The sequence below is a fragment of the Rattus rattus genome, chromosome 4 (assembly GCF_011064425.1).
Source record: "Rattus rattus isolate New Zealand chromosome 4, Rrattus_CSIRO_v1, whole genome shotgun sequence".
In the NCBI taxonomy this organism is placed as follows: Eukaryota; Metazoa; Chordata; class Mammalia; order Rodentia; family Muridae; genus Rattus; species Rattus rattus.
Window position 1 is genome coordinate 159,654,581 of NC_046157.1, and position 26,102 is coordinate 159,680,682.

The 26,102-nt window shown below is 47.0% G+C and overlaps 2 protein-coding genes across 2 annotated transcripts in view; one reads left to right on the forward strand and one right to left on the reverse strand.

The window, feature by feature from the left end:
* The window catches only part of Ngef (neuronal guanine nucleotide exchange factor), a 96,712-nt gene that overhangs the window by 53,184 nt on the left and 17,426 nt on the right, over positions 1-26,102 (reverse strand). The window contains exons 2-3 of the mRNA XM_032901562.1: positions 13,226-13,542; positions 8,821-8,935 (exon numbers count right to left, since the gene is read on the reverse strand). Coding sequence (XP_032757453.1) covers positions 8,821-8,935; positions 13,226-13,469 — 359 coding nt within the window. The 5' untranslated portion in view covers positions 13,470-13,542. The remainder of the gene's footprint in view (positions 1-8,820; positions 8,936-13,225; positions 13,543-26,102) is intronic.
* Positions 1-26,102, forward strand: part of Neu2 (neuraminidase 2) — an 85,523-nt gene that overhangs the window by 19,465 nt on the left and 39,956 nt on the right. The gene's annotated exons all lie outside the window — the stretch shown is intronic.

The window sequence follows — 26,102 nt, forward strand, 5'->3', positions numbered from 1 at the left end:
GTACCCTCTCCGCTGCGGCCAAAGAAACCACTTCCTTAAGTTGCTTTTGTCTGGTTTTTGAACACAGCAATAAGGAAAGACGTTTTTGCTCACTTTGAGATCTCGTGTTTTCTGATTATTGGAGGCGTTGCACTTGGAGCAGGATGCCTTGTTGAGCCCAGTATCTTTTTAACTGTTACAAGGACAGATTTGTTACTGTGGCCAGTATCTTTTTAACTGTTACAAGGACAGATTTGTTACTGTGGCCAGCATCTTTTTAACTGTTACAAGGATGGATTTGTTACTGAGGCTTTTGGGATCTTCTCTGAGCACAGCTGTAGTCTGCTTTTATTTTGCGAAAAGTTGTCTCAAGGAGCCCTGGCTGTCCTGGATCTCAATCTGTAGACTAGGCCCGCCTCAAACTCACAGAGATCCACCTGCCTTTGCCTCCCAAGTGCTGGGATTAAAGATGAGTGCCACTACTGACCAGCTTGCTTTTGGCTGAGTCACTATGCAGTCTAGGATGATCTTGAACTCTTGTCTCTGGAGAGCTGGGGCTACAGGGTTGCTCCAGCATGCCCACTTTATGCAGTATTTACCATGGAGCTTCTGCCCAGCCTGTGTCATTATTACTCCATGGCAAAGGGGATGAGTGAGGCCATGGGCTGTGCCTTCCAGCACTTTCCATTAGCGTTGTTGCAGTTCTCAGTCCCTGTCCGTTCACCTACCACACCTAGCTTAAGGTACAGACAGCCAGAGAGACTCATTCACCTCTGGGGTTACACCTGAGAGAGAGGTAATTGACCTTCTGAAGCCCACATCTCTAAGGCCTTGTAGAAGAGGGCAAGCGTGTCTCTTCAACATCAGGAAGGGGGGGGATTGAAAATTTGGCAAAGAAGACACAGCTGTCAAACGTATATAAAATTAGCAGCATAAGCTATGGAATTTAAGTCACAGACTGTGTAAAAATAGACGTTCATAGGTGAAACCCGCCCTCCCTTCAGTCTCCACAGCCAAGGGTCTGGGATCTTCTGATGCTACACTGGAGCTCCACAGAAAGAGCAGCCCATGTGGGGGACTCGGCTGGCTTCCACGTGGACAGATGGCACTGAGAAGACTGATTTGTATGTCCCTTGCTAGGTAAAGGGACGTCACCTCAGCTGGAAGTAGAGATGAGCTGTAAGGCATAGCTGACAAGTCCCCTGTGCTGGATTGTTTTATGTCAACTTGATACGTGCTCGAGTCATCTAAGAGGAGAGAACCTAATTAAGAGAATGCCTCCATAAGACCTGGCTGTAGGCAAAACTGTAGGGCAGTGATTTATGGGGAAGGGCAGAGGCTCTTGTGGATGGTGCCATCCCTGGGCTGGTGGTTTTGGGCAACTTCAAGAAAGCAGGCATCAGGGATCCATGACCTTGGTCAGCTTCTCTGAAAAACTGTGCCTTCTGCTTTTCTTTTTTAAGTTTTTTGGTTTTTATCCGAATAAGCTCTAGTGGCATGTAGCTCAGTGCCCTGAGCACCTACCAGGCCCTGAGTTCTAGCTCAGAATGATCAATAAACAAACAAATGACAATTTAAAAAGCTTTCAAAATGAACCTAATTAAAAAAAAACCTAAAAGTTTTTACTATGGAAAATTTCAAACACACCAAGTAGACAGGAAAGTATGAGGAACGTCTCAAACATGCAGCACCCCCAGGCCCCAGCAGTCCCACTCAAGGCCTGTGTTTTATCTCCACTCCCTCCCACCGCTTTCTCAGCCTGCATTATTTTGGAGCAAATGCTGGACATCATCTTGTCCTATCTGAAACAGTCCAGGGTGTCTTGTCTCTCCAAAAGATGCAAAGACTTACACATGGCTCAAAAAGTAACTGTCATACCATGAGAGGGTCCGAGGAAGTAAACAATCATGTCTTAGCATCTCGAGATATTTGACCTGTGTCAAAAATTGCCTGTCTTGGGGTTGGGGATTTAGCTCAGTGGTAGAGCGCTTGCCTAGGAAGCACAAGGCCCTGGGTTCGGTCCCCAACTCCGAAAAAAAGAAAGGGGGGAAAAAAAAAGACAGGCAATTTTTTTTTTATTTTTGGTTCTTTTTTTTTTTTTTCCCCCGAGCTGGGGATCGAACCCAGGGCCTTGCGCTTCCTAGGCAAGCGCTCTACCACTGAGCTAAATCCCCAACCCCAAAATTGCCTGTCTTTTAACACTTGATTCCCTGCCCCTACTCCCAACAGTTTCCTTACTCCTCACCCCTAGTCCACAGTGTGTTAGCTGAAAAAGGAATTTAAAAAAAGTTTCTGCATTGCAATTGGCTAATACAACTTCTTAAGTCTCTCGGGCTTGTTTACACTTTTGTTGTGTTTTATTTTAAGAAACTTTGTTATAAGACTCCCTTGTAACAACAACCAGAGCAAGCAATGATGAACAAGCTGCCCCCAGAGTAACTGTTTGTGCCGTTTGTGTGTGTTTCCATGGAAACAGTTTCCAATATGGAACCTGGTCCTTGTCCAGCTTCAGAAATCCAGAAACTCAGACTCCCAGTGCCACGCTTGAGTCTTTAGTGGTGCTAGAGAATTCACCACAGTGGCCATGTTTGAGATGGATCAGCGATGGTAGGTACGGAACTTGCCTCTACTTAGTTAAGTTACATAAGCAATAAGCCACAGCTGGGCGCTGGCAGGAATGGGGGAGAGCCTTTGTGCTGTAGCTGCCTGTGGCTTGCATGGGGCACTTCAGCGATGCAGTTTTGTGAGTTGTTGCCCATGCTGGGACAGGATTTGCTATGATGTTCTTACCCGATGCTCTTGTGTTCTTGCAAGTAACCCCTGACCCATGCTCCTGTAAGTACCCCCAGTAACTTCACTGGATCACCACACTGGACTTGGCAGAATCATTTCTTTGATCTACCCTTGTCCTCTGTTTCTACAGTGAATAGAAATACGTTCCCTTTGAAAAGTCACACAACACCTATTCTCATAATGATGTGTTATAGCTAGCTCAGCGAACAGAGCCCCATCCCAGCGTCTCTCTGTAAGAAGCCGTGTTCTGCCTTGACTGGGCTTCCTTCCTGCTACCTCACCCAGCATCACTGTGACTTAGTACATGGAGAAGTGCACAGTACATTGGCTGAGCTGCAGACAATTGTAGAACCGAGTGGATAGGTACTGATCGTGAAGAAGTGATGCACGCCTCTTGTAAGCACCGCCTAAGCTTTTCAGAGACTAAAGGCCTGTGGTTCTTGCAGCCATTCTGAAGACCCCAGTCCTCTAGTCCTCGAATCTGCAGCCCAGAGTCCCTCCTGTCCCTACCTCAATCTGTGGCTTTTTACTTCACTCATGTTTCCTGTGGTATTCTTTTGTGTGTAAGATCAAGACCCTAACAGATGACACTAGATACACTAAGGGTTGCTGGCTCTCCCTGACTTCTTTTTTTTCTTTCAAGATTCATTTCTGTGTCTGTGTATTGGTGTGAATATATATCATACATGTGCGGGTACCTGCAGGTGCAAGAACAGGCGATCAGATCCACTGGAACTGCAGTTATGGGCAATGGTGAGCCACTGTTAGTGGCTGCTTGAAACTGAACCATATCTTTACCACTGAGTCATCTCTTTAGCCCCTCTCCTTGGGTCTTGCAGGCCCAGGTCCCACTGATGAGATGGGGGCGGTGGTCCATTAATCCTCTCCCCTGTTACTTTACCTAATCAGCATAGAGGTAGATACCTGACCCAAAGGTGGACAACCGAATTCTTTCCTTCCCAGGTCAAGGTGAAAGGTTACCTTGGCAATGGTCGCCATTTAGGTTATGGGCAAACTGAGAAGAAGTCTCTGGTCTGAAAAGAGGATCAGGAGAACAGAGCAGCTTACCAGAGAAGCAAGGGGGAGGGTCCTAGAGAGACTGACCGGGTGTTTCTGGTTCCTGTGCTGCTCCAGTTCCTGTGAAAGTGGGCTTCATTTCTTAGACTCAGATTCTTTGGGATCTATCTACAATTAATCACTTGAGTGCGTTTGAATGGGGTTTCTGATCTTTGCAATCAAAGCACCCTGTGCCAGGGAATGAATAAAAATGTCTACCATGGCTATATTGATTCAGCATTGCCATCAAGGACTTACTTGCCTGTGCTATATGTCAGGAAAAACAAGAGCCCTGAAAAACAGGAGAAACGAGACTGTAGTCACAGACGGTAAGATTCAAGGCATAGAAAATCCAAAGTGACCGTACTCGCTGGTTCTGTGTCAGCTTGGCACAAGCTAGAGTCATCAGAAAGAAAGGCGCGTCTGCTGAGGAAATGCCTCCAGGAGATCCAGCTGTAGGGAGGACCCAGTTCAGTGTCGGTGGTGCCATCCCTGAGTGGTGATTCTGGGTTCTATAAGAAAGCAGACTGAGCAAGCCAGGGGAAGCAAGCCAGTAAGCAGCACCCTCCATGGCCTCTGCAGCAGCTCCTCCCTCCGGGTTCCTGCCCCATCTTCCTTTGGTGATGAACAACCATGTGGAAGTGTAGGCTAAATAAACCCTTTCCTCTCCAACTTGCTTTTTGTTCATGGAATTTTGTCACAGCAACAGCGACCCTAACTAAGACAGTGACATTAAAAAAAAAAAAAGAATTAGCAAATCTGTCAGTATCATGGCACACCAGGTAAACTTGTAAGAGTTTGTCACTTTTCCCCATCCGACCAAGATAACTATTTTTACGCACTACCATTGTGTCTTGTTCATCAATAAATATTTTAAAAGCAGACTTAAAAACACTGCATATAAAAAGAAGTTGTTTTCTTCTTTAAAGCAAGAAATAGCTAGGGACAAATTTAATTAAAATATGTTTAATTAAAAATTATTAATTAAAATATTAAATCCAGGCTGGAGAGATGGCTCAGTCAGTAGGACCTGAGTTCAGGTCCCTAGTCCATGTAAATCCAGACACAGTTGTGCACATCTGTGACCTCAGTATTTCCATGGAGAAGTGGGAGGCAGAGACAGGAGAATCCTTGCGAGCTTGCGGTAAGCCATCGCTGTAAGCCAGTGAGCAGGCCAGCTAGCCCAGTTTACATAGTGGTGAACAAGAGATTCTGCTTTAAACAGGATAGAAAGTGAGGACACCCCAGGTGGTCCTCTGATCTCCACAGGAACACAGCAGTCCACACACCTGCAGTCACACACATGAACACACACAAACTCCAGAACATACATGCGTATATGAACAACACATACAATAACTAAAAATACGTATAAAATGTATCCTAGACCTATAAATAATCACTAACTTAGCTTTTAAAGCATCGAAACAGAGGGGATATAGACAACTAAATAAGGTGGGATATATTCGTGGGCTGAACAATTTAAGGATTCAAGATTTATCTGTAAAGATAATGCAATTTCAACTGCATATTTTTTGAGAGTAGCAATTGACATCCTGATTCTAAAATTTATATGGGAACACAAAACTTAAAATAGTCGGGCCCGTCTTTAAAAAGAATAATGTAGGAGGGCTCACACTACTAGATTTTAAGCACAAAGCTACAGAATTGAAGACAGTGTGGTTCTGGCACAAGGGTAGTCAGTGAGACCAACGAGCAGTCTAGAGACAAACCCACCTGTGTGCACATAGTGTGGAGCTTTATTAAAAAAAAATCAGCAAACTGGTCATAGTGGCTCATACTTGCAATCCCAGTACTTAGGAGGCTGAAGCAGGACTGTCATGAGTTCAAGGTCAAGGTAGACTATGTCGTGAATTCAAGGCCAGCATGGCTACATGAGACCCCTGTCTCAAAGGAAAGGAAAGGAAAGGAAGAAAGGAAGGAAGGAAGGAAGGAAGGAAGAAGAAAGGAAGGAAGAAAAGGAAGGAAGGAAGGAAGAGAGGAGGGAGGAAGAAAGGAAGGAAGGAAGAGAAGGAAGAAAGGGAGGGAGGGAAGAAGGGAGGAAGAAAGGAAGAAAGAAGGAAGGAGGGAAGGAAGGAAGGAAGGAAGGAAGGAAGGAAGGAAGGAAGGAAGGAAGGAAGGAAAACTAAATAACAAGGCACAGGTATGATTCGCTGACAGAGCTGAAGGCCGTTCATGTAAACGGTACCAAAGCAGCTGGATGACCATATGGCCTGCGAGACAGAGATGCAGAACCTGAGGTATGAACGTCTGTGGAAGTTAGGTATTTGATAACCAGCAAACAACTGTGAGCTGTAAGGGAACACCACTGAGAAGTCAATGTGTCAGCAAAACTAAAAACCTGTGCTCCTTATAACGCAGGAAGATTATGATACACGGGTAGAAATGTTTGTTCTCGGGACAAGAACGTTCTGATGTACTTTGGGTCTTTTGAGCCAGGTCTCACTCTGCAGCCCAGACTGCCTTGGAGCTCGCTAGGTAGGCTAAAGTAGCCTTGAGTCTGTGGTAATCCTCCTGCCTCTGTGTCCTGAGTCCTGAGATTACCATGCTTGGTTGCCCATGGATTTTTTTTAAAATTTGGCATATAAAGGACATAAAAAACTAAAAAATAAATGGCCACTACCCAAAAGAAAGTCAGGAAATGCATATAAACACAATCAACCTCATGGTCAGCGCAGAGAGATAATTTAAATAAATTTAAATAAATTAAAACCATGATGTTTTAGAGTGAAAGCCCGTGCACAGAGGGAGAGAATTGGATTTGGCATGAAACAACTCCTTTCCCAAGGGCCTTTGCAAACGGAAGTGTCACACAACATGGTTTTATCCAATGAGATGCAAGTAGTGTCGGCTGGTCAGTCTTTCAAGGAATCCACTTAGAAAGAAAGGCAGAGGGTTAACAGGAACCACTCACCCCTCCCATTTTCCCTCCTGAACTGTAGCTGTGATGGCTGGAGCTCTGGCAGTCATCTTAGCAGATGACACTGGGATGCTAGAAGGAACCTAGGTCCCTGAAGGCATGAAGGAGCTTCTGTCATGACCTTCAGACTTCTTTTACATAGGAGCCAAATGGACACCCCCTGTGATGAACTGGGTCATGTGGCTTTTGTTACAAGTTCTGTGCTAGTTTTATGTCAATGTGAAGAAAAACCGAAGCCGTTTGAGAAGAAGGAACCTCAATTAGGAAAATCTGCCCATGAGATCTGGCTGCAGGCAAGCCTGCAGGGCATTAATTAGTGATCAATGAGGGAGGGCACAGCCCATTGTGAATGGTGCCATCCTTGAACTGGTGGCCCCAAGTTCTGTAAGAAATCAGGGTGGGAAAACCATATGAGCAAGCCAGTAAGCAGCATCCCTCCATGGCCTCTGCATCAGCTCCTGCCTCTGGGTTCCTGCCCTGCCTGAGTTCCTGTCCTGACTTCCTTTGATGATAAACTGTGATCTGGAAGCCGGATACACCCTTTCCTCCGCAACTTGCTTTTGGTCATAGTGGTTTATCACAGTGATAGAAACTGTGTCTAAGACAAGTAGCTAAATTCAATTCTAAGTAATAGAATATCCAAATATTCAACAAACGAGAGCCCAGCGAACACTCTGAAATCCCACCACACTACAGCACATGGTAGAAAACTATTTAGAACACATATCTGTGGTAGAATAGATCGTATTTTACAAAAGAAAACCGTGGTTTGAAAAAACACAAGCAATCAAGTCCCCGTAAGAGAAGTAAAACCAAGCATCTGTGAGCGTGGCTCGGCCCGCCGTGTTCACCTAGCACAGAGGAGCCCGGGGTTTGATCCCCAGCACTGCACGAGCCAGATGTGGTGCACATCTGGAATCTCAGCACTAGAGAGGTGGAGACAGGAGGATCAGGAGTTCCAGGTCACGGTTCAGCAGGTAAAAGCTGTAAATGTGACGTTAATTCTCCTGTTGCAATTGCGGTCTCTGAGGCTTACAGCCTCAGTCTGCTAACCTAGTCCTAGTCCTGGAAGCTCCTAGCGGCCACACCATCTTATCTGGGCCCACAGTGTTCTCGGTCTCTGAGACTTCCTGCTGAATAAGCTCACCCTTTCCTGTTCCTTCTGAACTCTGGCTGGCTGGTTCAACTCAGCTCTTTTGGCTCAAACTCTTCTCCAAGCTGCCTGATTCAATCTGGCTTCTCTCAGCCTCTCCTGTATTGCTCTGCTTGGCCTCAAACTAGCAATCTGTCTTAACCTTCTGGCTCCTTCTCATTCTCTGGCTCGTTCTGTCTTCGCCTGTGTCTAGCTTGTTCTCTTTTTAATCTGTCGCTGTACCGCTCTCCTGGTAAAAACTACCTGCCTCCTTCTCTCTGCACTGCTCTCTTCAGTAACTTCCCTTTCCTCTCTCTTCTCATGAGAGTTGGGCATATTCTATTCTATCAAATCTTTCTCTGTCTTGTCACTTTGTCTGCCACTCAATTAGTCATCATTTTCAAACATGGGGGCTTCCTTCTACAAACTAAGTTTACTTCTTTTGTTTGGGATTAAAGGTGTGTACTAAGGGTGAGTCTATATTCCAGCCAGAGGGATTAAAGTTGTTTGTTAAGGGCTGAGCCGTACCATGACTAGAGATGTTTTCCCCATGTACAACAAGATCCCAGGGTTCACAGTGTGATCAAATATCCTGCAACCAAAAGTGCTTGTTTGCCTTGCAAGTGAGACAACTTGAGTACAATCCCTGGAACCCACAGTGAAGGAACAGAGTTCTGAAAATTGCTTACAACAAGCTCGCACACACACACACACACACACACACACACACACACACACACACCTCACCTCTAGCTATATAGTGGTTTTTAAAGCAAACTTGGAATATATGAGACCCTTCCTCAAATCAAAACAAAATGACTAAAATGACAAGTGACATCCTGTAGCTCTGAGAAGACTTGGTGGTACGAAGGTCTGCCGCGCCCTTAGGCCCAAACCCTTCTGGGCTTACATGGCTCACCTGGCTTCCTGGGCTCCTGGGCCTCTCTGTGCTGGTGTTCTCCAGGGAGGCAGTCTGCCCTGGGGCAGATTGAAGGCCAAGGGTTCGTTTACAGATTTCCTCGTTGCTGGCAAATCTGTGACATTAAAAAAAATGGAGCAAGTTAGAAAATATGCATCTCTCTCGTTCAGGAAAATCTCTGACTGAAAGTTCTGTCATCCTGAGAAGGCAGAGTCGGGGTGACTCCTCCTCTCACTCCCCAAAGGGATATTTGCTGTGTCTTATGCTGTGTTTGACGGCCTGGGATGTCACTACAGTGGAGCTTATAACTATGATGCCAGCAATGCCATATATTGGGATTTTTTTAAGATTTATGTATTTATTTATTCATTCATTCATTTATTATAAACTATACTGTAGCTGTCATTACACACATCAGAAGAGGGCATTACAGATGGACAGAAGGTTGTGAGACATGATGTGGTTGCTGGGATTTGAACTCAGGACCTCTGGAAGAGCGGTCAGTGCTCTTAACCACTGAGCCATCTCTCCAGCCCGCAACTTCATATATATACACAAACAGAGAGGGGGGGAAAGGGGGAGGGAGGGAGAGAGGGAGGGAGAGTCAGTGGAAGGGAGGTATTGGAAATATATAATATAAAATATAAATATAATATATAATATGGAAATATAATAGCTACCTCACATGCAAGTCTGGCTCATGCTTACAGGATCACGAAGCTTCCGACACGAGCTCATTTCTCCTGGACAAACTCGTTTGTAGCCTGTCAACCTCTTCACACCTAATCTGGACACCCGAGTCCTAATCCATGGGTAATCACACGCGATCTGGAATGGTCCATCACCCCAGTGGCCAGTGCAGTGCTCACAAGGGGCACGTGTTCCTCAGGTGAAATGGGGTGGGGTGGGGAGTCCTGTGCCTTTGAGCGCCAACCTGCCATGTGGTGACCTCAGAGTATGTGCTGTCTTAGGTCCTCAGGACAGAGATCAGAGAAGCCTGGTAGCCAGGGCCATGTTGTCTGCTCCTAGTTCCCTCCCCAACCTGTGCAGTGAAGCAGACACAGGGTTCCCTATAGACCCTGGGTCAGGGACTCTCAGGTGGCTGTAGATGGTTAACTCCAGAGAGGAGTGAGGAGGCCGTTTAACCAGCAACATGTATCTACTGAGACTGACTTATCTGTGGGCTGAGCACCAGTGGCAGTGACAGGGAAGGACATGACCCTGCTGTCTTCTCCATTTGTGTCCCCAGGTTTGCCTCAGCGGGGCTACAAACACTCTCTGATTCTCTTGTTTCCTTCTCCAACCTCATCTCAATACGGCCCTGCGGATTTGGATGGGATGGTCCCAGGGGCTCACATGTTAAAACCTTTGTGCCCAGCTGGTGGCGCTATTGGGAGCTGGTGCGTGCTAATGGAGGTGGGGTCTGGGGAAGAAGCCAGGTCATTGGGCAATCTCCTCAGGGTATAGCTTATCTTTTCTTAGACCCTCCCTCTTCCTCTGATCCTCTTTCCTCACTCTCCTTCACTGAACTTTCTGCCACCTTCTAGATTCCTGGCTTCACAGCTGGCCAAAGCAGTGGGTCCCGAGGATCCTGGACTGAGCCCTCTTGCAGCTGCGAGTCCAAACACTTCTCTTCCTTCCAGTTGATCTCTCTTGAGTATTTTATCACAACGGGGAGGAGATGAATGTACCTACCTTTTCTCCCACCGTGGAAAGTCCCCTATGGCCCCACTCTGGCAGCCACATGTGTTTTGCTCTGTCCGACAGGGCAACCACTATCCACATGAAGCCCTCGCATACTTGAGATATGGGTAGTACGGCTTGTAGAAATTCAGTTTCCGTTTCATTCAGCTTAATTTAAACCCAAACGTGCAAACGGAGTGGCGGGTTCGATGATTGGGAAACTTCTAAGAATATTTGGAACAATTTGGGTATGCAAATTTACTTTTTTGACTGTACATTTTATGAGATCTAAATCCAGATCGAGTATTTATTTCCAGTGATGATTTGGCAAGTTAACACAAAGGGCTGAGCTATAAAACACTCAACAAGTTTCAAAGACGGTGTATGCAAAGCGCTTAAAGCAGCTCACTGATAAGTTACTCTTTAGAGACAGATCTCATTACATAGTCAGGCTAGTCTCAAACTCTCAGTCCTTCTGCCTAGTCCGGGGATTACAGATGTGTGGGAATGTGTGTGTGTGTGTGTGTGTGTGTGTGTGTGTATGTGTGTATATATTCCTGTAACACTGATAACTGTTATACTGATTATTAACTGTAGGTATAGGTATAATATTTTGGAAGTGTTATTATATTTAATAAGATACACTACTATAATAAACTATACATTTCTTTGCCATTAAAAATCTTTTAGATTTATTACTGATAAATGTTGTAATGGCTGGTTTTGTGTGTCAACTTGACACAAGCTGGAGTCATCACAGAGAAAGGAGCCTCCCTTGAGGAAATGCTTCCATAAGACGCAGCTGTAAGGCATTTTCTCAATTAGTGATCAAGGCAGGAGGACCCAGCACATTGTGGGTGGTGCTGTCCCTGGGCTGGTGGTCTTGGGTTCTATAAGAAAGAAAGCTGAGCAAGCCAGGGGAAGCAAGCCAGTAAGTAACATCCCTCCATGGCCTCTACATCAGCTCCTGCTTCCTGACCTGCTTGAGTTCCTGTCCTGACTTCCTTTGGTGATGAACAGCAATGTGGAAGTGTAAGCTGAATAAACCTTTTCTTCCCCTACTTGCTTCTTGGTCATAATGTTTGTGCAGGAATAGAAACCCTGACTAAGACAAGTGTTATACTGATTACTAACTGTATGTATTGGTGTAATCTTTTGGAAGTGTTATTATATTTGACAAGACACAGTAGTACCCTAAACTGTTCATTTCCTTGCCATTAAACATTTTTTAGATTTACTCATTTCATTTTATGTGTGGGTATTTGGCTTGCCTGTATGCGTGCACACCACATGGGTGCCTCTTGCCCACTAAGGTCAGAAAAGGATGTCATGTTTCATGGATCTGGAGTCATGGGTGATTGTGAGCTACCGTGTAGATGCAGGGAACTAAGCCCTGCTCTTCTGCAAGAGCAACGGGTGCTCTTAACCACTGAGCCACCTCTCTAGTTCCTCTTTGTATTTTTTAAAACATGACCACTGGAAGATATAAAATGACACATGTGATGGATATGTATTGTATTTTCATTGGGCCGCACAGTTCTCGTGTGTGCATGTGCTTGTGTGTGTGCACATGTGTGTATATGTTAATTTTATGTGTATGGGAGTCGTTTGGCTTCAGGCTGCAAAGACCCCAATATAGAGTTTAAATAATATTTTTGAATAGTCACCGAAGCCTCTGGTCCCAAAGCTGAGTTGTACCTCTAACACACTGGGGATAGCACACTTTCTGAAGAGAGTTGTCGTGCCCAGGTTTTGGGAAGCTGGCTCCCAGCATGCTCCCAGCATTTCTGCAATCCCAGCATGCTCCCTTCTCAGCCCTGTGGTCTGCCTCCAGGAAAGATGTCCGCAGCTGTGTCATGCCCCACTGTCAAAAGTTTCTGAACTTTATTCTACCTAACAAATACATATTTTGAGCAGATGAAATGTGACCAGAACCGACATGCTAGAGTCAAGAAGTCTCACTGCAAAGACACCCCAAGGTTTTACTCTCACTTACAGTCGTGACAACAGAAACCCCAATGCTGACAGGAACAGAAAAGGAAATATTTGTATGTCCAAATGACCCAGGGAGTGGACAGTGCCATCTTCCTACTAGAAAAAAATTTATATGTATGTATGTATATGTATGTATTTATGTATGTATACATACATATACTCACTTGTGTGACACTTTCTCAGAAGAGGACATTTTGTCAGACTTTGGGAGGGAAGGTGTGATGGTTTGCATATGCTTAGCCCAGGAAGTGGAATGTGATGGTTTGCATATGCTTGACCCAGGGAGTGGCACTATTAGAAGGTGTGGCCTTGCTGGAGGAAGTGAGTCACTGTGGGGTAGGCTTGGAGACCCTCCTCCTAGCTCCTCCTGGGATGCTGAGTCTGTTCCTGGCTTTCTTTGGGTGAAGATGTAGAACTCTCAGCTCCTCCTGCACCATGCCTGCCTGGATGCTGCCATGCTTCCGCCCTGATGATAATGGACTGAACCTCTGAACCTGTAAACCAGCCCCAATAGATGCTGTCCTTTATAAAACTTGCTTTGATTGTGGTATCTGTTCACAGCAATAAGACCCTAACTAAGGCAGAAAGTGACTTCTTTAGATAACGACCTCAAATGCCCCACCTTGCTGGACCGGTCCCCGACCATTTCCAGTGCCTTTTGTTCCCCTTTCGTTTAATGAGACCCTGAGCATCAGTAACTCCCGTGACAGGTGTCCCTGCTACTGACCTGCTTGGTCATTGGCTCTCCGCTCAGACATACTCCTGGCCTTGTGCTTGTGTCTCATAGCACGATTGAAGAGGGAATTCCTCTGGATTGGGATGAGACAGCGGGGTTCTTCATTCCGAGTCTCCTTGGCAGTCTCCGGAGGTAACCCAGGCTTTGTCTCAGCCGGGCCGTGTTTGCTTTTCCATAAGCTGCTCACTGATTTTCTCTGAGGTTTTCCCTGGTCTTCAGAGTTTTTGGTCTCCATGGCAATGGACCTAATGGTTTCTCAGCAGGACTGCTGGGGTGAGCAACCTCTCTGACTTCATCAGTTTTCAGTGCTTTAGAATAGACAGAGAGAACAGTTATCAGTTAGACTCATTGGGCTAAGTGGTCTATTCAGCGCATAGAATCCTTTCCCACTCTGGTTTGATGAGATTTGGGGAAATCTGCACACCCCAACAATCACCAACAAGAACCGCGGTGCGCACCGCTCGTTTGGAAGCAGTCATGCATCACTGTGTAATTGAGGCTTCCTTGTCCCAATCACAGGCGGCACTTTAAGGAGAACGCTTAAAGTGGTTTGTGTAACCCACTTGCTCGTAAATATTTCCTGAATAACTCTAGACACAGAGAGTTCCAGATAGCAAGAGAACTATAGGAGAGCGGAGGGAGGAGACGATCAGGGCAGATGCAGGAAGGCAGGCACAGGGCAAGGGGGAGTGTTAGCATTGGCCTGTCTCACGAGGGTCTGAGCAAAGTTGAAGTCCACAAGGACAGAGCCCTTCCATCACGTGATGACCAAGTCCAGCTGGGCTAGTGGCCTCTTTATATGAGAAGCTTCATCCCAGGGGCTGGCTGCTCCCTCCAGGGCAAGTCGAACATGTCATCCAAACTGAGACACTTTTAATAGGAAAGGGGCGAGTCAGTAGAGTGACCCAGGACTATACAGTTAAACCCAGCTCCCTCCCAACATGGACCTCCTTCCTGAATGGGGATCTGAGGTAGTGAGAGACCTGAGGGATCTTTTGAGAGTGGGCACCACACTGGTGGGACAATGTCCTGGGTGGTGAAGCCATGAAGACTTTATGGGTGCAAAAGTCACACACAGAAGCTGTGTGTAGCGGCTGTTCATGGGTCGGAGCTGTCATTGCATTCTGTGTGGGTCAGAGACTGGGGAAGACTTAAGTGGTCCCATTGCCTTGTCCTATGAAACAGGGGCAGTAGGACCAGTACACAGGACCCACCCACACACTCTTTCTTACCAGTTTCTCTCTCTAGCCCAACTGCATGCCTTATCCTCAGGGTCGCAACTGAGCTAGGGGTTCCCTGGAGATGGAGAATGGATTTGTCCAAGGCAAGATTTGAGGCCTGAAGCACACACACCAGAGTCACATGCAAAGGGACAGTATATTCTCCCCTCCCTGCCTGCAGGTCTGCTCACATTTCACCAACAGTCAGGTCTACACTTAGCCAAGCAGATGGAAGTTGCATGAGGGGCTTAGGAGAGAGGGACTCACTGAAGAAGGGCCTACCTCAGAGCAACATGGCCAGGCATTGGAATGCCACCTGAGTTCATGGAGACTGGGAGTGGGGGGAGGGGTGCCACTTCACCCTGGCTACCATTTGTTGTTTGTTTATTTGTTTTGTTTTGTTTTCAATATAGGGTCTCACTGTGTATGTGGCTGTCCTGGAACTTGTGATGCAGACCAGGCTGTCCTTGAACTCACAGACATCTGCCTCCCTCCACCTCCCAAGGGGTTAAAGGTGTGCACCACTATTCTTGGCTTAGATTATTTTTACATTTATTCATTCATTCATTCATTCATTCATTCATCCATCCATTCATTCATTTATTTATTTTTAAGATAGGGTCTCTCTACATAGTCCTGGCTATCCTAAAACTCATCATTTCTTGATCCACAAAAATACTGTGAGGTCTCCACAGTATTAGGGTTTTACTGCTGTGAACAGACACCATGACCAATGCAAGTCATATAAAGGAGAGCATTTAATTGTGGCTGGCTCAGGCCACTATCATCAATCCATTATCATCAAGGCAGGAGCACGGCAGAGTCCAGGCAGACATGGTGCAGCAGAGCTGAGGTTCTATATCTTCATCTGAAGGCTGCTAGCAGAATACTCACTTCCAGGCAGCTAGATGTTAAAGCCCACACCCACAAGGCCACACCCACTCCAACAAGGCCACACCTCCCAACAGTGCCACTCCCTGGGCCAAGCACATACAAACCATTGAACACAGTGTAATGGGCACCTCAGGTGCCCAGAGAAGGTTGTTGCAGTGGCTAAAAGACCGCATGGAGGTCGGATCATTCATGTTCCATCCCTTATAAGAGTTCCCAGAAGGGATGACGCTTTTTTATCAACGAGCTGAGGAACCTCAACCCCAGCAGCGTCATCGATGATTCCTATAACATCAAGTTCAGCCTGGGTCAACAGGGGCTGTGTCTATAGTAAAAGTTAAAGTATCTCTGAGCCACGGACAAGAACTAGAATGAATGAACAGAGCATCTGCCCAAGCCAGACGACAGCAGAGAATACACGCTCAGGCTGCACGGACAGGGAGACAGGGATTAGTGAACTAGGAGCAACTAGGTCTCTCTGTTCTCTGGGAGCAGAAATGGAGGGCTGGGATGAAAACCATAGCTAAATATAAGGCAGGGACTTGGCGGTTCAGAGCTTTCCTCAGGAGGAGCAGCTGGATGGGGACAAAATTCCTGATCATTGGAAGACGTAGAGAGCTTTGACCTGTGGATTCAGTGGTCCCCACCTCTCCTGACATCACTTTTCTTCTCCTGCCTGCACTGCCTCTCAGCCCACCCCAGCTCCTCTGCTGAGGCTCTATGCTTAGTTCAAAGCTGGGTCTGAGACAAGCAGAAGGAGACCCCAGGGGACGGAAGAGGTGTGTCTAGGTGTGTTACATCGGGGAAGCCATGCTGAATTTTGCAGGCCCCAGAAGAGACCGATGCAGCAGATAATTAGGATCTGAAGTCTAGTGGCACACTGACCAAGTTGAGGTGTGGCAGGGCGTGGCAGATAGATACCCGGACGAGGGTTTGGAAGAGGAAGGGAATGTGAGGAATCCAGGATGAGGATTTGTGGGGAAATGCAGCCAGAGCTCTGATGGGTGACTAGGGTGCCAGGAGGGTGAGGCCTGTCAGAGATGTGGGTGGGGTCAGTATTGGGTTAGGTCATGCTGGTTTCAGGGTGTCAAGATAAGGAGAGTCCTTAGCAGGACTGACTACCTAGCTGCTGTATTTCTTCTCTGACTGGACAGGATCCTGAAGCCCTAACATGGGCATTTTATTTTGGCTTCAAAATCATTATTCTTACAATTGTAACAGTTTGGTTTTTGTTGCTATGACAAAATAACAGAGTTCAAGCCCTTATAAGAGCTGGATGTGGTGGTGCACATGTTTAATTCCAGGACCTGAGAGGCAAATGGGTCTTTGTGAGCTCAAGGCTAGAATGGTTTATAAGGCAAGTTAAGTTCCAGGCCAGCCAGGGATGCATAGTGAGACCCTATCTAAACAAAAGGATCCCTTTGGTTCATAATTTTAGAGATTTGAATCCATAGTTGATTGTCTTGGCTGCCATGGGCTGAATCAACACATTGTGGTGGGAGCCCTTGGGAAGGAAATTGCTCACCTCGTGGAAGGTGGAGGGAAAAGCCCGGAAAGGGCCTGAAAGGCGTTCGTTGAAGACCTAACTTCCTCCCCTCAGGCTTGCCTCACGTCACCATGGTTCTTCCAGACATTGCTGCAGGTTGGGTATCTGATTGCAATTTACTCAATCCCGAGCAATTATCAGCATGAGATAGTGACTGCTGTGGGTGATCTCAGCTGTCAACTTGACAGGCTCACGGGAGACACAAACCTCTGGGCCTGTCTGTGAGAGGGTTGTCTACATGAGATTAGTGTCAGACTCACCCTAAACAGAGGTGCAGCATCCATGGGCTGGCGTGGGCTGAATAAAAGAAAGAAGTGGAGCTAAACACCAGGATCCGCTGCTCTCTGCTTCCTGACCGTGGGCGCCACATGACCAGCCATCTACCTCACGCTCACATTGCCGTGGTGACCTCTCCTCTTCCTCCCTTAAGTTACTGCTCTCCAGGTATTTCATCACAGAGAGAGAAAAGTGGCTTATATGTCATTTTAAGCTACACTTTTTACAAGTTGAAACCAGACTTACACGGAGTACAAATGCACCATTTCTAGAATGTATTTTATGAGTTGACCAGTGTGCACAGTCCGTGGGATACCCCATCAACGTACAGTTCCTTTGTCCCAGTGAGCTCCCTTGTATCCCATCACAGCCCCTGTTAACTATGGTCAGTGAAGGTTCCCTCCTGGTTGTCTTTTCCTGATGGCCATGAAGGTAAAGCTAAGTGACAGGTGACCTCTTCGTCCTGTTGATCCATATTTTCAAATCTGTCCACCATTGTCTGGTCCCTGCTGGTCGTCAGTATTCACTGCATGCTGCTATGGATATGTGGACACCCTCGGGACTTCATGCCAAGGGTTCTGAGCTAGGGCCAAAGACCGGGGTTCAAATCTCCACATCCAGCTGCCTTAACATTGGGAGAGTCCAGCTTCAGTTCCTTGTCCAGGAGACTGTGTCTGTGGGGGTGGGGTGAGGGTAAGTGGAGGCGGGTGGGGGTGGGGGTGGGGGGGGGGGGGGGGGGGTGAGTCGAGGCTCCACGGCCTCTTCTGGCTAAAGTTCTATGATCCAGGGAAGATGAGGAAGCCACAATGGTTGCTCCTACAATGACAAGGCCCAGGGGTAGATCAGAAGCCATTCCAGCCAGTTCCTCCAAGAGACAGGAGCTTTGAACCCTGAGAAAATGTATTTCCAGATCCTACCATCTTTGGAGGACATGAAGAGCAAAAGAGGAGTAATCTATAAACTGACTGGAAAATGGAAGTCAGTCTCATTGATATCTCACTGGTAGACTGGTGCAGGCAAGGGAGGACCGAGTTTGGAATCTTGTCATAACGGCTATTCTGTAGTCACTAACGGCTCGAAAGCCCAGCAAGCCCTCTACTTGACCATGTAAAGTTTCCCTTAGAAACCTAAGTAGCTTTCAGCCCTGCGTCTTTCTGATCCAGGTATGACTTCTGGGTAGAGATTTGTGAATGGAAGTAAGGAGGGGCTGAGGCAGAAGCTTCCATTTCCTTAACCAACATGCACTGAGTGCCTGCTGGCCTGGGACACGCACCTTATATCCCTGCCTGTTCCTTGCTCCTAGGGATGGGACTTGGATTGGTTGGTTTGCTGTTGGCGCCCTGCAGAGCACACAGCTGTGCATGGCTGACCTCTGCTGCCTACAGTAACGGTAACAGTGGATCCGTGAATGGCCTTTGTTATGCCCACAGGTACCCTGTGAGATCCATAGACTTAACCTCCCCTTGTAGGCAGGAAGCTGCAGCTCCAGCACATAGTGGTGTGTCCAAGGCCATACCATTGGTAACTGGTGTGGCCAGGACGTGTGTGACTCACAGTTGGGGAGAATGTAGTCCTTAGGGGAGAAGGTGCAGTGAGTCAGAGGCAGGAGTGGCCTTCATTTCTGTGCCTTGGTGCTTGGAGGCCACAAGCCAAAAGTGACTTAAGGCTCTCAGAGCTGAGCTGTGGGCCAGGGCCTCCTTGGTGAGTCAGAGGCCTGGGAGATCAGGACTCCTGAAGGGAACGTTATAGGTGGGGCAGGGAGCTGGCTGCAGGCCTGGCTGTATCACGTGAAGCCAGCTTGCGACATGAGAGGTCCCGCTGGAGCCCACACTGCAGTTATGACAGGTTCTCTGTGCACGTTCATTTTTCCAGCCTGTGGGCCACCCCTGAGCAAAGCCCTAGAGGACAGAACCCCAGCATTGCAGCAGATATAAGAGGGAGGGGCCAACCAAGTGAGCTGTACCCGCTGTTGTCCTTCACGATTGTGATAGCAAGGTGTGGGGAATATCACAGGTCAGAGGCAGATAGAGATCTGGAGAAGTGGAGGGCTGGGGCCGGAAGGAGGAGGAGGCAAGACACACAGTCAGGCTGCTCTCTGTCATTGCTTTCCACCTCCTCAACAGGGAGTAAAGAGGTAGGAACAAATCCTCCCTAGAGCTGAGGGCCTTCATTCTGCAGTAGGCCGCTCTGGGGGTCAAATAGCCCAAAAAGATGAGGCTCAGCCTCCAAGACTCACAGGGGCCACCGGAAGGAGCAAGAGACTGAAAGGGGAAGAAAAGGTTAAGAGTAGGTCACAGGAGGCCTCAGCACTGAGGGAGATCCCAGGTGGGGACATCTCCTGGTGTCACTTGCTCAAACTGTGTCCACAAACCATCCCAGGAGGACCAGGAATGTGTGCATGGGAGTACCGGTTCAGTGAGCAACCCTGAGGCCTTAGTATTCTCCTCAGAGAGGGGACCCGGTACAGTGTGGACCATGCAGGAACACATGTGGCCTTAAAGAATGAGAATGACTCAGGTGAGAGGAAGGGGAAGGGTCATTCTTGCCCTTTGTCCCACAAGTAAAAGGTAGGTCTACCTCAGGCTATCAACAACAAAAGCTTGGGGAGGGGGTGCCAAAAGTATCTGGGACTTGATGGGAAGGTTTTAGGTTGCAGAGGAAGAAGCCAGTGACATTTCCAGTATGGCTGAAAGTCCCTTCCAGGATGGAGTTCTGGGAGGAAGGCCTGTGTCCTGGGTGCCACACACAGAGCTTTGGTGTCCAGTGAAAGGGCGAAGCTGGGCCCTGCCCAAGAGGGAGGCTGATGGATCTCAGGGAGCAAAAGACAGGAGGGAATTGAACATCCCCAGGAAATAGTCTGGGAAAGTGAAAAGCTGAATTTTAGAGATTGGGGTATTAGCAGTGGGGGAGGGGCCGGAACAGGGAAGAAACAGAAACCCCGGGTTAGGGTGGGGGTGGAAGTCATAGTATGTCCCAAAAGCCAGCCAGCTCTGTCTATGAGGAAAGCCTCGACTACCTGTGGTCATGTAAGCTCAGTGTGGACTTGGGATGCCCAGAGTTGCAAGGGTGAGAATCAGGGCTCTTTCATAGTCAAGACCAGGGCCAATGCAGAGGGTGCTTGAAGGGAGCTGAGACTCTCAGCTGTGTGAGGTGGGGTTGCTTGGGGAGGGGACTCTTCTATGCTTGAGCAGACACCTGAGGAAGGAAGGCAGGAAGACATCCAGGGACCAACACAGGAAAACCTTTCAAAGTAGTACTTGTTGGCTTATTGACTCTGGAAAGAGGGGAGGGGATGGATTCTTGTTTTCCTTGAGGCAAGTGGATAGGAGAAATGGAGAGAAAGAAAGAGGGGGGAGATAGATAGATGGATGAATGGGTGGGTGGGTGGATGAATGGATGGATAGATAGATGGGTGGGATGGATGATAGATAGATGATAGATAGATAGATAGATAGATAGATAGATAGATAGATAGATAGATAGATAGATAGGTAGGTGGTGGGTGGATGGACGGTCGGATGGACAGGTGGACAGACAGATTTGATAGATAGATAGATCGACTAATTGATTGATTGATTGAGTGAGTGAGTGAGTGATTTGGTAGAGTCTGAAATTGAACATTGTTCATTGTGACAAGGCCCAGTCCAGAATGTGACCTGGAAGATTCAATAGGAGTGATTTCAGGGTTGGGGATTTAGCTCAGTGGTAGCAAGTGCAAGGCCCTGGGTTCGGTCCCCAGCTCCGAAAAAAAGAAAAAAAAAAAAAGGTCTTTAATATTCACTTAGCAATTATAGTTTCTTTGTGCTTTGGGTTTTTCACTACAGTGGATGAAACTTAAGGCCTCCAGCCTATTAGGCAAGCAAGCACTCCTTCCTGAGCCAACCTGTAGTCCTAATCCTAGCTTCTAGTGCAAGCAATGTCCCTTTTGGGTGAAGAAATTAAGGTTTAAGAACCAAACCACCACATCCCAGCCCCTAGACTCCATTAGCACCTACTACCTGGCTGCTGCCCGTTACAGATCCCTTTAGTCTACAGAAGGGGGCGAAGTAGCAGCAGAGGGGACATTCATCTGCCAGAGAAGAGTTGCATGCATAGAACCTCTTCCTGGTGAGCGGATACAGAAAGCTTGATTGGATTTCCGTCTAAAAGAACGAGATTGTGGGATGGAAGAAACAAAGCCAGAGAACAGTAACAAACCAAACATCCCTGTTGGCAAGAGTGGAGCTGAGTGGAACTGCGACTACAGAGGTCCAAAGCGCAGAGCCAGTGTGGGAGATGAGGAGGAAGACATGGGAAAAGGCTTTGAGTGAGGAGGCCCAAGGCCTGCAGGTGGGAAGCACAGCAGGCGAACTCAGAATGTAAAACTTTTTCAACAACAACAACAACAACAACAGACCCCTCAAAATGTTAGTCACAGAAAAGCTGCAGATGCTGATCTTTTGAAACTAGCTCTTCAGAGAACTGAAGGGTTAGGAAATTCTGGGTTTGGGGATTTGGAGGGATGATTAGGAAATTCTGGATTTGGAGGGACGGGTGTTTGCGTTTTGTGGTGGAAGAAAAAGAGGCTAAAGGAAGCAGGCCAGTAGGAGTCAGGAAATGAATCTAAAAGAGGTGTCCATGAGAAGGATCAGGAAAGCTCCCAGTATCCTCTCTGTTTGCTGAAGGGTCAAGGTCCCCAAGCTCTGCCCCTCAGCTTTCCCTTACTGTGACAAATGCCCGAGTCAACTTATAAAGATAAAAGGTTGCTCTGGGTGTACAGTGACCACTGATGGATGGGTGGGCAGGGAAAGCATCCATCTACACAGCAGGATACTCAGCCACAATAAAAAGACAACCTCGCTCTTAGCAACCACACAGGTGAACCTCAAGGACTCAGTGCAAGATGAAAAAGACACTACACACAGAGGAAGAGAAATACCTCTCAGTCACGTGTGGAAGCCAAGACAGCCTAAGTTTTAGATGTAGAGGGTGGAGGGGTATGCCAGGACCTGAGTCTGAGAGAAGGAGACATATTGCCAGGGCACAGGGTCAGTCATAAGATAGGCAACACTTGAAGGTCTAGAGGAAGGTAAAGGTTGTTTCTCATGGCTTGCTCAGCCTATCATTTAGTACCCAGGATCACCTGCTCAGGGACGACATCGCATGCACAGAGCTGGGCCTTCCCACACAAATCACCAATCAAAGAAACAAACCACAGTCGTCTCACAGGCCAGCCTAGTTAGTGGTGATGGATGGGTTAACTGACTTGATGATGGCAGCCACGATGCCACATGTATATGGATTGAGTCATCTTGGGGTGTATCTTGAATATGTTCAGTCTTTATTTGCAAATTAAATACCTGAAAAAAGTTATAGTCATGATTTATACATCAGAATAAAAAGTAGTACAGGCACTTGGGAGGCTGAGGCAGAAGGAGAGTAGAGGGCTAGCCTGGACTACCCTGCTTCCAATAAATAAATAAATAAATAAATAAATAAATAAATAAATAAAAATAAATAAATAAGTTAAGGAAGAAGGGAGGAGTTTGGCTTTGGTTTTCTGTGGGTACCATATACTACAGAGAGAGAGAGAGAGAGAGAGAGAGAGAGAGAGAGAGAGAGAGAGAGAGAGAGATATCCTGGGAAAGCTCAGAGGTTCCTGTGCTGGGTAGTCACAGGATTCAAGGATCCTAGGATATTTTGTCCTTGTTTCAGCACCTGTGTTCCCTGGGGGTGCGGATATACACAGCAGCGCAGCTGACTGTGGCTTACGGGATTTCTTAAGCAGGAAACTGCTAGAAGACTTTGTATAAGAGACTTAAGGAGACCCTGGTCTAATGTGCCCTTGAAGAAAACAAGTTACCTCGTCTTGTCTTTGGCTTTGAGAGCAGCACTGCCTAAAACCCTACAGCTCTCTGAGGGCTCCCTAGAACCCATAGGTCAGTCAGCTTGAGTGGTCTCTGGAACAGACAACCTGTTGCCCAAGCCTTAGAAAGCACTGGAAGAATGCATGTGGCTGGGAAACACAATCTTCGTTGGGGCGGGGAGGAGCCTCAGGCAAACCATAGCCACGGCATCCTTGAAGACCTGCCAAGGCAGGCATCAGACCCAGACCCAGATGTTTTTGCTGCATCTCAGCAAAAGAACAGAGAGGCAGACATTTCAACCACAGTAGTAACCACTTCCCACCCCAGCCCCTGTGGTGGTGCCTTGCCGCTGAGCCACCCCCCACCATCTTCTGTGTTTTAATCAGCAGGTGCCACTGAAGAGTTTTGTCACTGGGATGGTCACTCTTCATTGTTAACTTAGCACAAGCTAGAGTAACTGGGAGGAAGTTTCAAAGAGGGACAGTCTGCAACCGGTTAGCCTGTGGCCATATCTGTTGGGGGATTATCGTGACTGTCCGTCGATGAAGGAAGGCCCAGCTCTCTGTGGCGATACCATTCCCTAGGCAGGGGGGCTTCTAAATAGCATTAGAGGGAAAACAGCCGGATGAGAGCAATCAACCAAGAATCCCTGCTCTTGTCCTTGACTATGGGTGACAGGACTGGACTGTTTGAGTGCTTGTCTTGACTTCTAGAGATGATGAATTATTGCCTGAGATTGTAAGCCAAGTAAAACCCTTCTTCCATAAACTGACTTTGGCTATGGTTAAGGTACTTGTCACGGCGACAGAACTGAAACTACAAAAGCCATGTAGAGCATGGTCGCACTGTTAAGTGGTCATATCTACCCAAGCAAAACACATTCCCTTACACAGCTGGACTTTTAGACTGAGAACACATGGCACCATACTTTGTACATTTTTCCAAATTCCAGTGTGCTGTCCCTGTTAGAGAGTAAACCTTTTGAAATATTTCTCTAACCCCATCCCTTAACCACCCCAGTCTCTTACAACCATCGGACTATCAACTTCTATGATGTCAACCCTGAAAAAAACTACATTGCACATACATGGTACTGCGTTACAAAAGGGCAGTTCACACACCCATGTGTTGTACATTGAGCATGGTCTCACAGGTTCCATTCCCCTCTCCTAATCTGTTAGTTGCCTCCGGGACAACATTTTGTTTCTGCTTTTATGCTGTACACACCTGCACAATTGCATGCATCCATATAAAATGCATAGAGAAAACATACAACATCTGTCTTTCTGAAACTGACTTAATTCAGCCAATGGTGCACGTCTTTAATCCCAGCACTTGGTAGGCAGAGGCATATGGATCTCTGTGAATTTGAAGCCAGCCTGGTCTTCAAGGCTAGTTCCAGGATAGCCAGGGCTACACAGAGAGACCCCGATTAAAACAAAACAAAACAAAACCTCATAACTGGCTTAATTCTTTTAAGAGATGAGGTCCCATGCACCTTAGGGTTTCTACTGCTGTGATGAAACACAAAAGTAACCGTAAGGAAAAATTTCAGGGCACAGTTCCACAGCACTTAGGGAAGTCCATCACTGAGGGAAGGAACTCAAACAGGGCAGGAAGCTGGAGGCAGGAGCTGAGGCAGGAGCTGATGCAGGAGCTGATGCAGGGACTGCAGAGGCTGCTCCCTGGCTTGTTTCTCATGGCTTGCTCAGCCTATCATTTAGTACCCAGGATCACCTGCTCAGGGACGACATCGCATGCACAGAGCTGGGCCTTCCCACACAAATCACCAATCAAAGAAACAAACCACAGTTGTCTCACAGGCCAGCCTAGTTAGTGGTGACGTTTTCTCAGTTGAGGTTGCCTCTTCCAAAATGACTATAGCTTTTGTTCTCTTGACAAATCATGGCTAGCACAATACCTGTGAGTACAAACAGGGGGTGCCTGTCTTTCTCTGATTGGCTTACTTTGTGTGTCACGTAATAGCCTTCATGTTCAACCAGTTTTGTCATGATGACAAGTGCACCCCCCTGTTGTGTGGATAGCATTGCACTGCCTGTGCCCCCACAATGCCTTTACTGCTCTGTCTTTGGTGGGTAGGGAGGCGGTTCATAGTTTGGCTTTTGAGAATAGCAATGGAGTAAGACGATGCTTTGACATCTTAATTTCATCTCTTCTGTACGTATACCCAGACATAGGCTTTCTGCTCTTGAGGATGGGACTGAGTGGGTAACAGAAAGCAATTCCTCTAAGACACAGAGAAAGATAAGGGTGCCATTTCCCAACACATCAGCCTTAGCGCTGGAAGTCCTGACTGAAGTGATTAAGGCCTCCAGACGGAAAAGGAGGGTATTAAATTGTCCCCGTTTGCCTAGGATCTGCTCTTACAGAGAGAACACCCTGAAGATGCTTCTGCGAAACTGTTAGAACGAATAGATCATTTTAATAAAGTTGAAAACTGCAAAATTGACCTACACAATTCAGCAACCTATCTGTACACTTTCTAACTATCTGAAAAACAAATTAGGGGAAAAATCCCATTTACATCTATAAAACCTTATCCTGGAATAAATTTAACTAAGGAGATAGACAGTCCCTGTGGTAGAAATGGTAAAACAGTGATGAGAGATACTGAATAAGACACAGATAAATGGAAAGATAACATGTGTTCGTGGATTCAAAGGATGAGTATTGTCAGAATGCATGCCACCCAACATGGTGTGTAGGTTCTCTGCTAAAATACCATAAACAGAAAAAAAAATACAGAACAGTACATATCCCAAATAGTCAAATCAATCTTGAGCAAAAAGAAAGAGGCGACATACTGTCTTATTTCAAAATATACCACAAAGCAATAGTAGCCAAAACACCGTGCATGGCACTGGCATAGAAAGATGTCACGGAGCTGAGAGCCTGGAATTAAATCTAGCATTACAGCGAGCTGGCTTCTGACAAAGGTGCCGTGAACACACGAGGGAGGAGAGACCCTTCAGTCAGTGGAACTGGAGAAATGGATAGCCATATGCAGTTGAGACCAAACACTGTCTCTCAGCCTATGCTGCGAATCGTCAACTAAAAGAGAATTAAAG